The 14,060-nt window shown below is 36.8% G+C and overlaps 1 protein-coding gene across 2 annotated transcripts in view; it reads right to left on the reverse strand.

Annotated features, from left to right (window-relative positions):
- TDRD7 (tudor domain containing 7) overlaps positions 1-14,060 on the reverse strand; it is a 61,214-nt gene that overhangs the window by 752 nt on the left and 46,402 nt on the right. For both annotated transcript variants that reach the window (XM_015589062.2, XM_006911555.1), the window contains 4 exons: positions 10,603-10,737; positions 8,173-8,283; positions 5,781-6,283; positions 1,790-1,950 (listed from right to left, as the gene is read on the reverse strand). In XM_015589062.2, the coding sequence (XP_015444548.1) occupies positions 1,790-1,950; positions 5,781-6,283; positions 8,173-8,283; positions 10,603-10,737 (910 nt within the window). The remainder of the gene's footprint in view (positions 1-1,789; positions 1,951-5,780; positions 6,284-8,172; positions 8,284-10,602; positions 10,738-14,060) is intronic.

Here is a 14,060-nt window from a genome sequence, read left to right on the forward strand (position 1 = left end):
TATGTAAATTTAAACTGATAATGGAGATATATAGGGGGAATAAAATATATCAATGATATTTCTCTTATTTACAGATTTTTTCCTGATGAACCAGATATAGTAAAAAATATACATACAGTATACTAATTTTTCAAAATTATATACAACATCATGTCAAAAGCACTGGATTGAAAGTCTGGAGACTCAGTTACTATTTCCAGCTCTTCTTCTATCAAGTGGTCAGATCTTGGGCAAATCAGTTATCTCTCAGGCCTTGCTTTACTTATAAACTGACTGGACCAGATGAATTTTAAGTCCTATGTAGTTCTAAATCCTTATGACTTTTAAATTTGAGAGATCAAGTTGGTGACCTTTAAATTAGGTTTTAAAACAAAATTGAGACAAGATGTATTTTTCAAGAAATATTATTAAACTAAATTAAGCCCACATATATTTGATTAAAGTATAAATTGTGCCCCATAGTGAAGAAGGTCTGAGAGTTTCACATATAATTTAAAGGACCTGCTATCTATATAGTAAGTGGGCTAAATTCTTGGATTATCAAGAATTTCCCACAAAAGAAGCCTATAATAGTCTCTAAGCTGTTATTTCCTGATCTGTATAATATTGATAGTAACAAAACCTAAACCTCCTAGTGTGGAGAGAATTTAATGGAATGAAGTAGCATGTAGAGTGAGCACCAGTGACTTTAGCCACAGTGCTGGTGATGGGGATGATGGTGCCACACACTCATGCCTCACAGAGGCTCCTTCTCTGGGCATTTTGATTGTCATGTTTCACAAAATGTGTTGTTAACAAACTCTTGAGCATTAAAAAGCAAAAATGAAAAAATGTAACTATTAAATCTGAAGGAACCATTTGAAGGTTTGAGTTCAAAGCAGATCAATGGTAGCCATACTATGTGCAAGATGCCATTTTTAATTTATACCCAACTACCATGGGAGTTTCCTTTAAATTCTAGTAGGAGACACAAATACTTCAAAAATAAGGATATATATGTATATATCTCCAATAAAAGCCGGTCAATAATTAAAAGACAAATCTACATACATAATCGATTTCATTTCTGAAATCAAATCACTTCTGCCACTGTGCTAAGTGTAAGGGGTGAGCAGGGGTGAGGAATCAAGGTGGTACCACGTGGTCACAATTCCCCTTCTCCCAGCATAGAAAGACACAGCCCCGAAGACAGGAGGTGTCTACACCCCTCAGCCCTTTTGGCCTTCACACCCCTCTAATGCTGATAGGCCTCTCAATGGAGATTCATCTAACTGCTCAGGCTACCTACTGGTGGAGAGCACATAGAGAAGCCACCAACATTCGAACTGCTTTTATGAAAGATAAACAGAAATCTCATTAGAAATATTACAATTACGTTCCACTGTACACCTATTATTAACTTAGCTACTCAAATTTTAGTGATAATCACTAGGCTGGTGTAAATGTGGTGAAATCATACACAGTCACCCCAAAAGTAGAGAAAAAGTGCTAAATAAAGAAAGCAAGATGCAATATTATACCTGTACTAAGAGTACAGCTTTAGAGATAAACTCATATGTGAAACCAGAGACAGAAAGGAACATGTTAAAACAGAAACAGCAGATATAGTGGGAGGGCATGACTGTGAGAGATCGTTAAAAATTATTTCCATTATGGAAGGAAGTTGTTTGTGCAAAAAAAAAAAAAAAGTTATCACAATGAGCCAATGATTTCGTACTTCCTAAGTACTCAAGACAAAATGACAATATAAACTATGTCGTGGCATTAGTTCAAATTCCACAGAAATTACCTGCTAGTTGAGCTGTAACTGCTTGGAATGGCAGCTTTCGGAACATGTCTGCTAGGGGCTGTACTTTCCTTATGTTGACTAATTCGTGCTTGCCATAGTCCAGCTCATACACGGATACCAATCCATTGGTCAGGATTCCTTTTAAAAGCACCCTGTGCCACCTAGACAAACAAAGGATTAAAAAGGAATAAAAAACACACAAAGTCAACGCCTGCTTTAAGGGTAACATTTTATGATAGAAAGAAAAATTAATATGTTTATCAAAATATAAAACTATACTGTCATAGTTTTTAAAGTGATTGCTTCTTCTTTTTCCAAGGCTACTATTCCCTGCTTTGCCATTGGCTTAGCTGATGGAATGTGCTCACTCGACATCCTTTTACAGGCCTCATGGAACTAAAGGAGAATGAAACAATCTACCGACCATCACTAAGCAGATTGAAACAAATGCCATGGAGGATGTTCAAAAATACCATAATGGATCCCTTCACTCTGACGGGGAGATGGGGGATGGCCACATGTTGGGACAAGGTACATGTGTAGAAGGTGGAAAGAGGGAGGCAGGGAGGACCAGGCCAGGCTGAAGACATGGAAGATTCGACAGGGTATGGTGGTTTGAAGCAGAGCAAATACTACAGCATAGCTAAAAGGTGGAACATGTGGAGAAATGGAAGAGAAAGTCAGACTGGAAAGGGAGGTTGGGAAGAGATTACAAAAAATTTTTAATGTAAAGTTGAATATTTTAATTAGGCCAAGTAAAGACATTAAAAAAAAATGAAACAAAAACCAAAATCTAAACCACAACCTAAAACAAAGACCCCAGAAAGGGTAGGAAACTATGGAGGAAGATCAGTATTTAAGGTGCCAGGAATTCACACAATTATACTTTCCCTCTCTGGGCCTACCTCATCATCGTCAAAATTAGAAAAACCTAGACTTCGAAGTTCAGGTACGAAGGATCATTTTAAAGTCCTATAGTCTTGATTACATGATTAAAGAGTGTTATTACTCTAAGGAAAAGAAGGTTGTTCGTAACGTCTCAAAGGAAAGTGTCTATGGAGGTGGTCTCTGCTCCTGAATGGTGTGAGGCAGGCTCTGTCTCAGGTGGCAGACCCTGCCACCCTCTGAAACAGGTTTATCAGCATCAAGCCCAGTGGAACAGCAGGCCCTTCCCTGCAACACACTGCCCAGCTGAGGCTGGACAGGCTGGACCGACTCTCCAGCCAATGAACATCTAGTGGAGAATGGGCACAGGAAACCTATACCGCTGCTACAGGATGAACTACACAGTAAGAAAGCTACAAAGAGGCCAACTCTAAACACTATATGTGACCAGCGGCTTCTGGCAGATACTCCAGAAACCTTTAGGTAAGCCCAAAGTGCAGCAACTGTTAATCCATGAGTTACAGAGACAACAGGCACACAAAAAGATATCACAGTAAGTATATCAGCTTAGGGGGCCAAACTTCTGAGATCGAGTCCCACCTGAGTTGGGCTATTTTTCAGTTGTGTCATTTGGGCTCTTTAACGTCTCTGAGCCTCAGTCATCTCATGTGTAAGATATTTAATTTTAATTCACTTGCAGAAATATTATATATAAAATGCCTAGCACATTACTTGGCATATAATAGGTGCTGGTAAATGGTAGCCATTAATATTATAATAGTTATTATTAAAATGACGATAACCTGTGTAAATAGAAGAACTTCAGACCAAATTAAAGAGAAATTTTCGCATGTGGAAATGCCAGTTTGGGACAGGTTGTTAATTTGTTTAAGTGCAAAAGAAGATGAAAACATTTGGTTTCCACTAATAGCACTGTCTTTAAATTGAACAGGCCAAACGACAGTGATCTGTGCTTTTAGTCTATAAATAAGAGGTACAAAGCAGTGAAGAGAGAGCCATCAGAAAACTTCTGTGTGGTATTTCTATTTAGCTTTCAATCTTCAAAATTAATAGCTTAAATAGAGGCTTCTGTTTTGACTAGATTTCCAATTTCAGTGCAAGTCTGCTTGTGAATCACCTGGAGAGTTTGCTAAAAACTCAGATTCTGGGGTTCTACCCTCAGATATTCTGATTCAAGATGTCTGGCGTGAGGAAGGAGAATCTTCACTTTTTAAGAATTTTTCCAGGTTATTCTTAGCCAGTATAGATTTGGAAACCACTGTAATCAGAAATGTATCCAAAATTTCGACATCTTCACTTACTATAGTTGGGAACAAGGTTTCATAAATAGTCCTGGGTTGTAAGCAAGACAGAAATTCTAAAAACTTTAGAGTGATGCAGTTCACAAAGTTTTTTAAAAATCAAATAATCTGTTCTTATCTAGAAGATGTCCCTTGAGTATCTAGTGACAAATTAATTGGTTAAAGCCCAAGAGTCTTGGGGCAGGACCACTGGACACACCTGTTGGGGGTGGAGTCTGATGCCCCGCACTGCAGGCCTCCAGTTTATGGGTTCACCTCCCCCACAGAGCCCTTGCCTACAAGTAGGACCCCACCCCCACCAGTAATCATCATTAATCCGCCCCTCGGATAACAGGAAACATTGGTTTGGTTTTAACTGTGATGAAATTATCCTCTAAAGAATTCTGATTGAGGCAGATTTATACAAATAATGTTCCCATACTTAAACCCATTTATGCCTACGATTATAAATAATTTGACTTAGTAAAAATGCTCTTTTGAAGATAAAAAGCTTGCAACATATAAGTTGAATGCTTTTCAGAATGAAAACTACTGTACTTTTAAGAATTAAAAATTAGGTTTTTTTCTACCATGAAAGTAACAAAATTTTATAAATGCTTATACTTGCTATCTTGAGAAAGAACGAAAGCATTTTATAGAAAAAAATAAGCAGTTTGAGCTTCCAAACTGAGTTTGGGTGTGTATGTGTGTGTTGTGTGTGTGTTTGAAGTGGCGACAGTTTCTTGTGTTCAGCATCATCGAATAAGCTTGGTCATTCCCCCTAAGAAAGCTGACCAAGGGGACGGGACAGGGGCAGTGATGCCATTTTCCGGGCCTTCCGAGGCCTGAGTGCAGAGTGTAGAATACAGTGCTTGGGTTTCACTGGGGTGAAACCAGCACATACATCAGGAAAGGGCTTCAGAAAAGGAGGAGATGGATCCAAATGTGAAAATACAAGAAAACAAATGGAAGTGCTAAATGTAAGGAATTATGGTTCTCACTGTCCAACAGCCAAAGAGTAGTGAAACATGCATTGTTGTCCCTTATTAAAGGTGGCACAAGCTCTCTGGGAGGCAACTGACAATGTATATCAAGACTATTTAATCAAACAATTCCTCTTCTAAGAATCTATCTTAAATAATCAGAAATGCGAACAAAGATTTATGTGCAACATTATTTATAATAGCAAAAAGTTGAGGAGAAAAAATTCCTACATAACAAAAGAGAATGATAAGTTATGATTTCTCTATATGATGGATGATTATTCAACCATTAAAAATGTTTATGAAAAAATTTTATCGCATGAAAAAGTGTTCACAAGGTTATGTCAGGTAAAAAAGTAAGTACAAAATTATGTAATAATGACCCAACTATATAAATATGCATAAAAAACTAGAAGAAATTCATAAATAGTTGAATAAGGGTGGTGTCTGGTTGGTTGATTTTAATTCTGTATACTTTTTTATATTAAAAATTTTCTACAATAAACATCTTATTTTTAAAATTAAAGTTATTGAATAAAAACTGTAATTTTCAGAATAAACAGCTATTGTTTCTAATTGAAAAGTAGAAAAAAACATTCAAACTTTTACTTTAGATAGAATTATATTTTAACAGAAATGCGGTCACTATAGTTGTAGCTAAATCACATTATTTTAAATATTAGAAAATTATTCATTAGTCTCATTTCACATTCAAAATTCCCATTCACACAGTTCAGTCCCCCTGCAAGGATTAAGGACTCTTGGTATCACTCTACACATTTTTCTTAGGAGTAGAATAAAATGCTTTGTCTAAGGACCTACTTGTTTTCCACTTTTGCGGCATACACTTGATCTTTTTCCACTGCTATGTGGCGCTCTTCTGACACACTGTAATACAGAATCATCTCTTCCATCAGAACTTCCAACTTATGTATCTCTTGCCATGGCTGGATGACAAAGTAGCCCGGGTGACAGGCCACAGGCACATACACATCCATGTGTTCCCCTGGCTTTGACAAGTGGACAGGAGGTGGCAGTTCCTCCATGGAGAAAGAGCTGGTGTGGTCCACCACGGACTTTTTGATGACATCTGTGAGGCTCTTTTTGAAATTCTCTCCAGCATGGCTCACAATGGGGGTGTTGCCACTTTTGCTGCTGGGAGAGCTACCTCCACTGGATATGGCACTCAGAAACACATCCTTCTGATGCTTCCACAAGTCTGCATTTGTAATCTGGCGATTAATACTACGATGGGGATCAGGGAAGTTCTTAGGAGTGAATAAATAAACATGTGCGATTCTTCTGGTTTCATCCACTTTTGTAACCTTCGGAAAACACGAGAAAACAATTTAAGAAATCTGAGTTCACATTGAAATCAGAGAGGTGGTTATAATATTAACGTTATATATCAAAACACAGTATTTTTTACACACACACACACACACACACACACACACACACACACACACACACCAACTTCCTCAAAGCCATTTTAAGGTCAGATGAATTATCTATCACAGCTATATCGATGAATAAGCTCTTACGTAGTCTAGAAACAGTAGCAAGCTTATGGAAGTGAAAAATTTGCTGACTTCTAAAATCGTTGAGAATACTTTTATAACTTGCTAGTTGACATTATCACTGAGAGAAAATTATATATCGTGACTTAAAATTTTTTTTAATTAATGACATTTTAAAACACTCAAAATAGAAACAACAGTAAGTATAATGAATTGCCATGTGCTCATCACCCAATTTCAACAATAAAAAATAATCATGATAAGGGAAAATGTCCTATAATCGTTCTACTTAAGGCTGGTGCACCCTCAGATTGGGAAGGGAAGAGAAAAGCTTTGACATTCACCATACCTTTCGGGACCGCTGGTCTAAATTCCTTGTGTGGTCCTAATATCTGGTCTCACCCCTGAGAGAAGAGGAACCATGGGAGAAAAAATGGAAGAAATCTCCAGGCCGAAATTGCAGTTCTGCACCCTTTGCCCAGGAGACCTTTGACTTCCTAGCTACCCCTTTCTGCCAGAGGGGTGAGTGTCCGTATGTGAACACCACACACTGATTACTGGAAGCGAACTGCTGAGTGTCCTAAAGGGCTGAGTGACTGTTAATTCTTCTCTTCAGCTTCTCTGGTCTATCTTAGGAATGACCGAAAAAAGACACTTCTAGCTACATCTATCTTTTATCAAATTGGGCTAGAAACGAAAGACAAGAACATAGGCATGAAGACAGAAAGACTCCAGCAAGGCAATCCTACAGTAACATGCTGAAATTTTTTTTCCTAGCAAAATGAATCTATTTAAATGCATTCTTTGGCGTGCTAAGGAAGTACTAACTGCTAATTAATTTTGATATTTATGATACAGAAGTACCATTTCAAAACTCAATCATTAAAAAATATTTTTATTGAGTACCCAATACCCTGGCTTTAGGATTTGAAAAAGTAGCTGAGAAAACAATGTTTATTATTATGTGGAAATTGAAGAATATAAAACGGTACCTAATTGTGTGGCTATATATTATGAATCTTAGAGGCATGTGAAGATAGAAAAGTCAATGTGAGCTAGAATAATCTAGAGATCTTCACGAAGCTATTTCTCAAGGATATGTCACTGTTAAATGTTCATATAAAATAATACTATTTGCAACAGTTAAATATCATCTCACATTTCTATTCTTGGAAATATGAACAATGATTTTATATGAAGATACAAAGGCACAGAAAAAAAACAAGCTAGTGAAATAAAGCAGTTTAAGTAAGCTTTAGGAAAAGAGGCAAAAACCAAATTATAAGCAAATAATTTGTTTATAATCCATTTTACTTTAAAAAAAAAAAAAAGAGGATTTACTTACCTGATTTTAAGAAATATTTACCAAGAGATATATGGTGGTGCCTCTGTTGGAAACTTAATTTCTTATCATGGTATAAAATAGGAGCAAGGAACCATCTCTGCTACTTTATTAATAATGGAAAGATTATATAAAGGGTTTAAAAATAATACTGGAGGTAAAAGTCTTAAATAAAACTTAAACCATGAAATAGCGTATCACTACACATGTAACCAACCTCTTGACTGTAAAAATGTGTCAGATGTGAAGGCATCAGTTTACAGTAAGATAAAATTCTTTCACAAAAACCAAATGAGCCCTTCTGCCTGACAGCTCCCTTTCTAAATATATCAAAATTAATAAGATAACTAACCTTAATGCTACAGTCCGAGCAATTCAAAACAGAATCTCTTAACCAAAGCACAGCATCTGGGGTCCACATGCCAATAGATTGTGGAATATCTGCTAAACAGCATTTGATGGCCTGAAAAGAAAACATGATGGAAAAGTGAACATATCACCTTAAAATAGGGACTTATGAGTAATGTCAATGTTATTTTCCCAGTAAGTCAGATGTTGCCAAGATAGAAAGCAAGCGATGACGATCACGGCACTCAGGCTGGAACATCTCCTGTGCTCCTGGCTCTGTTTGTGTTACTACTATTGTCTTTACTCCTAATACGAGTCAGGGCTTACACCAGGCACTTCACGTACATCCTTCTCACCGTACAACACTTCTGCATTACAGGCCGACATTGTGACCTCATTTTACAGATGGTGAACAGACTCAGAGAGACTAATTTGTGTCAGTTCAAAAAACTGAGAAGACAGAATTGGGATTTCTAGCAAGGTCTCCCATCTAAAACCAACTAAAAAAAAAAAAAATGAAGTGTCATTTGAATGAAAACTGTCTATTGTTGCAAAAATCGTTTTGGAGGCTTCTGTGCTTCATACGGCATTTCATGTGTACCTTGTGGGTGCCGGGCATTTGTGCTCACCTTTGAAGGAGGTTGTAATGAGAGTTAAGGAGGGTAAGAAAAACTGAAATCCATAGACAGCTGAAAGCCTCATTTTCCCTAACACTTTTTACCTCCCACCATCACTGCACAAAGCTTCTGTAGAAGGGCTAACGCAGGGAGTAAAAACTGACCTCGGGGACTCCCTTCGGTCTCATGGAAGGAAGCTTCAAGCTGATGGAGGCAGTTTTGTGAAGGAACGAAATCTGCTTCCAGGATTCCTGGGTTCCTTCTTTCTTCTCTGAGCCTCATCCTCCCTATCATGCCCTTCTCTCTCTGGGGCTCCAAGTCTCTTACTGCGCCCCATGGATAAGGTACCTTTCTTAGTGGGGAGGGGGTCACACACTCTCATTCCTGCAGGGCCAGGCAGGCAATGAGGGAGTGAGGTGGCCAAATGGGGCCAGCACACTGGACAGCATGGCCCTGCAGAGAAGAATGCCACTCCCCAAGCTCCCACAGAGCACTGTCCCACAAAGGAGAGTGCTCACTACTGTCAGATTTTCTGTTTTGTCAAGAGAAGCTAGAAGTAGGGATTTTTGTGTGAAATTTCAATTTTTAAATTTTGATTTTTAAACCTTGGCAACCAATCCACATTTTAAAACACTGTAAATGCCAAAAGCCCAAACCCAATATTCATGGGTTAGCTTTGGCCGACAGGCCATCGGTTTACTGGTCTGACTTAGACCTCTTGGGGAGAAGCTGTTAGCCAGAGGCTTGGACTAGCTGGCTTTCAAGGTTCCCCCAAATTCACATCTATCAAACAAAGAATCTAGATAAGATTAATAGAAGAAAATTCTCATGGCTTTTAATGCTGTAGCACAAAGAAGGTACCATTGTGTGACTTTCAGTCAGAAGCAGTGGGATAGAGTCCCCTTCCTCTCCAGCCCAGAGAACTTTTCTAGCTAAGACTGGCCCTGGCGGATGTTCTAACAAGGGGTACGGAGGCCAGAGGTGTTATCAAGTGAAATAGCACTTAAAAGTCTAACGATTTTCAGTATTATGGCTGAGCAAAAACAAGAGTAAAGGTAATCTTGAAAATTGCTTCTCTGTAAGTCACTTTAGAAAAGGCAATGGTGACTGGAGTGAGAGAAATTATAAAAGCCATGATAATTATCGTCAAGTGCTTTTTATTCACCGTGTTTTGATGGCATAAGGTATCTTCTGGCAAATATAAGTCAAGAGGCCTTTTGAAATTACAGAATGTCAAACAATTTTATTTTCGAAAAATGATTAATTTCTGTACAAAATCCTCTACTTCTCCCAAAGGTAGGAAATAGTTCTTAACAATTTTAACTAATTCAAAATTCTTATCATCTAAATTTTTATCAACAGAGGAAGGACAGGTTAATTTTTTTACTAAAATCTATGGGGAAAAGGTCATATAAGAAAATGATTAACTATAAACAGATATCTAAAGACAATCGCTACCTAATTAAACTAAGAATTCTGGAAGTAATATTTACATCAATAACCTGCGATTGTGTAGAAGTCACCATTGATATCTAATTGTTAAAATCGAAACTCTGACTAGACGACATAGCCTAATGACAACATACTTAAAAATAAACATTTACTAATCAACATTCTGTAAGTCTGACTAGACTTGTCTAAGTCAGCTGACTTTTACATCTGAAAACCAGCGAACAACCACATCTGGATCATTTCCAATTTTGTTACAGGCTTCCATCATTATTAAGAACAAAACTGAAAGAGGGAATCTCACAACCTGATTACTGATACATCCAAATCTCTTCCAGCAAACCTCCCAGGCCTGCAGCATATAGTACCTGAGGTGGTATCGCAATCATTTCTTGTAGAAACCGAGAGGGAATTTCCCTGAGCTCAGACACTTTTACCGATGTCACGGTGCCAGAATCCAGGAACTGAACATCAAGAGCCCGGCTGCTGTGAACATTCGTGATCTGCAATGAAACAAGTGTTGGCTAATTCATTAATACATCCAAAAGGTCAAGATGCTTCTGTGCAATTACATTTTGTTAACTCTACATTGCATATAAAAGGCAACAAAGACTATCTGTGTTATTAAATTTTCTCTTATTTTAAAATATTCTTACAGGTAGCCTTTTAGAGTAGAATTGATTTCAACATCTAATTGTTAATTCATTTAATCAGTAATAATCACTAAACTAATACTAATCAGTAAAATTAATAAACAGTAATATTTACTATGTTTTCAATTCTAGGACATTATTGATTATAAAACAATTTGATGCATTATTATATACTGCTGATCATAAGAGGCAGTCTATTCTCCAAAATATTAAAATGTGAGAAAAAAAACTATTGTGTCTTAGTAATGAGGAAATAAATAGAATACAGAAACAGAGTTTTACTTGTAGTAGGTAAATACCATATATTTTTAAATCATAACATATTTTGTTATTTTATAGCTTCATCACCAGAAAACCTAATGATAATTTGTACCATTTGTCTTAACTAAAAAATTGAAATTCAGAAAGTTGGAGAGAGGTAAAATACATCCAAAGTAATAATTCAAAATTGGGAAAATTACACACCAAGGCAAAGCAATAATTACCTGTGATCAAATGGCAATCTCACAAAGTAAGATACTGAGTGCACCCTTAAATGGCTATAATTTTCCTTAAGAAGCCATCATTGTGATATTTGCCATCACTGAACATAGTTACATTGGCGGAATATAGCCCCATGGGGATAGTTATCTGGGCAGGGACTTCTGCCTACAACTGCGTTAACTGTAGATGAGAAGAAGCCAACGTCGAGTCTCAAGTAGAAGAATGAGATGGTCAGCTTTAGAAGCAGCAATATATTGTTGGTGGTAAGACTCGGTGAGGGTTTTGAATTGGACAGATTGGGTTTTAAATCTCATCTCTCTACATTCTAGCTCAATGACTTTCCTCATCAGTAAGAATGGAGATAGTAGAGTTTTGTGAAGATTAAATGAGATCAGTCATGCAACATTTAACAACGTTTAGTGTCTGGGAAATAATAAGCCTCATCAAACATTGAACATATTATTATTTGCAGTTATTTGCACTTTGGATTGCTTACTCTAGTGGTATGGAGCTTAACTTGGAAGAAGAGAGAGTAAAGGCAGAGAAATGACTTGGTATGGTATTGCAGTGATCTAGACAAGAAGTGACAAAGCTATAAAATTGGCATTTTGGTGATTAGTTGCACTAGGGGCTGAAGAAGATAGAGAAGACAAAGATAACTCTTAGGGAACAGCTTGAATAGCTACAAGAGTGGAGGTACCACCAAAACACAGACATAGGAGGAAGACAAGGATGGAGAAAGATAATTTTGGTTTCAGACATGCAGAGCTTGAGGAGTTTGTGAGATAGACAATTAGGCTGGCTTTTTTGCCCAAATCTGAAGCTCATCAAGGTCTGGAAAATGAATTTAGGAGACATTAGGACAGAGATGATAACTGAAACTCTGAGATGCGATTACCTAGAAGGATGTAGAGGCTGAAAAGATTGATGATCCAGGATAGAACTTGGAGACACTAACTGATACTTCAGTGATGGGGATGAGGGGGAGGTTTAGGTGAAAAATAAGAGAAGGAATCATTAGAGCATCATGAAGAAAATTAGGAGGATTTGATAATATGGTAGCCTAGTGAGAAGAGAATTTCAAGTTTCGACACTTGTTAGATGTAGCAAAGAGGTCTGGTAAAATAAGACCTGGAAGTTACTAATTAGATTGTGCAATTGAGGTGCTGTTGCAAGAACAGGCTCTCTGATGAAATGCAGGCAGAAGGCAAACAGCAGTGGCTGAGGACTGACTAGAAGGTGGGGCAGAAAGTGAACGCAGACTACTCAGGATGTGTTTGGAGGAAGAGTGATGGTAGGGAGAGGGATAGCCAAGGACTAGAACTGGCTGGATGTATGGAATAAGTTCAAAATGTACGGGCACTAAATAAAGCTTAGATACGTCAGGAAGAAAACATAATTTAAACACAGGATCTGCTTTTCATTAATCACTTTTCTTTCCTTAACTTTCTACACACCACTAAAAGAATGAACATTTTTGCTATCTCTAAGGTAAACAATACATAATTTGATAATAATAAAAATAATACTAGATATTTATCTAAAGTATTTGAGCAAACACTAAAAAGGCATTTTTTGCCAAAAAGGCATAACCTGATTCTACACATAGAGAATAGTTGAGAGATACTCTACAAAATAGTGCTACTGTTCAAAAGGCCACAAAGCAACTGTCAGGTTGGAGGAAACCGAGAAGACATGAAACTAAGTACAACTTGGAGTCCTGGACCAGAAAGAAGACACGTGAGAGACAATCTGAGAAATGTCAATAAGTTCTGGACATTGGTTAATAATACTGTACTGATGTTAATTTCCTGGTTTTGATAATGTTTATGCAAGATGTTAATATTTGAAGATGGTCAGTAAGGGACACATGGGAACTCTTTAAACTATTTTTGCAATTCTCTAAAAGTCTGAAATTATTTCAAAAGTTATAAATTAAGTATTTGTGCATTTATATATTATACACTGAACAGCACAGAGCTTTAAAATTCAAATAATGCCATGTTCTTTGTAATGAGTCATGCATGTATTTGAAGTTTATAGCTAAGCAGACAATTCTTGGTCATATAACATCGGACCTCATCCTTCTGACACACATTCACATTAATTACAATAATTACTTCAAAATTGCTGTTTTTGTTAAAATAGACATGACCAAGTTATATTTAAATAAAGGAAAAGTTGGTACAATTAAGTTATATAAATATTGCTATGTAGTATTAAAAAATCAATAAAGCAATGGTTCTTACTTTCCTATGGTTGGCTTCTTGGAGAATCTTATGAAAATTATGGATACCTTCCTCCCAAAGTACATAATACACACACTTATAAACACACACGCAATTTTCAAGGACCCCTGAAAATAGAGGTTCTTGCATCTAGATTAAGAACCTCTGAAACAAAGGAAAAATAGTAAAAAATAAAATAAAATCAAGCCCAAGTTTGCAATTTTAGCAACTGGGAAAACTAGATATCAAAAAAAAAAAAAAAAGGAAAGATGTAAAAAGATAATAATAACAAAAAGAAAAAACCTACCTTTGAAAAACATATAGAAATATATGATAAAACATAATGAGACTCCTTTCAAATTCATAACTGAGCTTGCAAGAAAATAAGACAATTATTAGGAACTGGAAATGGAGGAGTATGTGAACATTAAAGCCAAAGCGGTCCTGGGCAGGAGGGAGGCC

This window comes from Pteropus alecto, unplaced genomic scaffold (genome assembly GCF_000325575.1).
Source record: "Pteropus alecto unplaced genomic scaffold, ASM32557v1 scaffold114, whole genome shotgun sequence".
NCBI classification, from domain to species: Eukaryota; Metazoa; Chordata; class Mammalia; order Chiroptera; family Pteropodidae; genus Pteropus; species Pteropus alecto.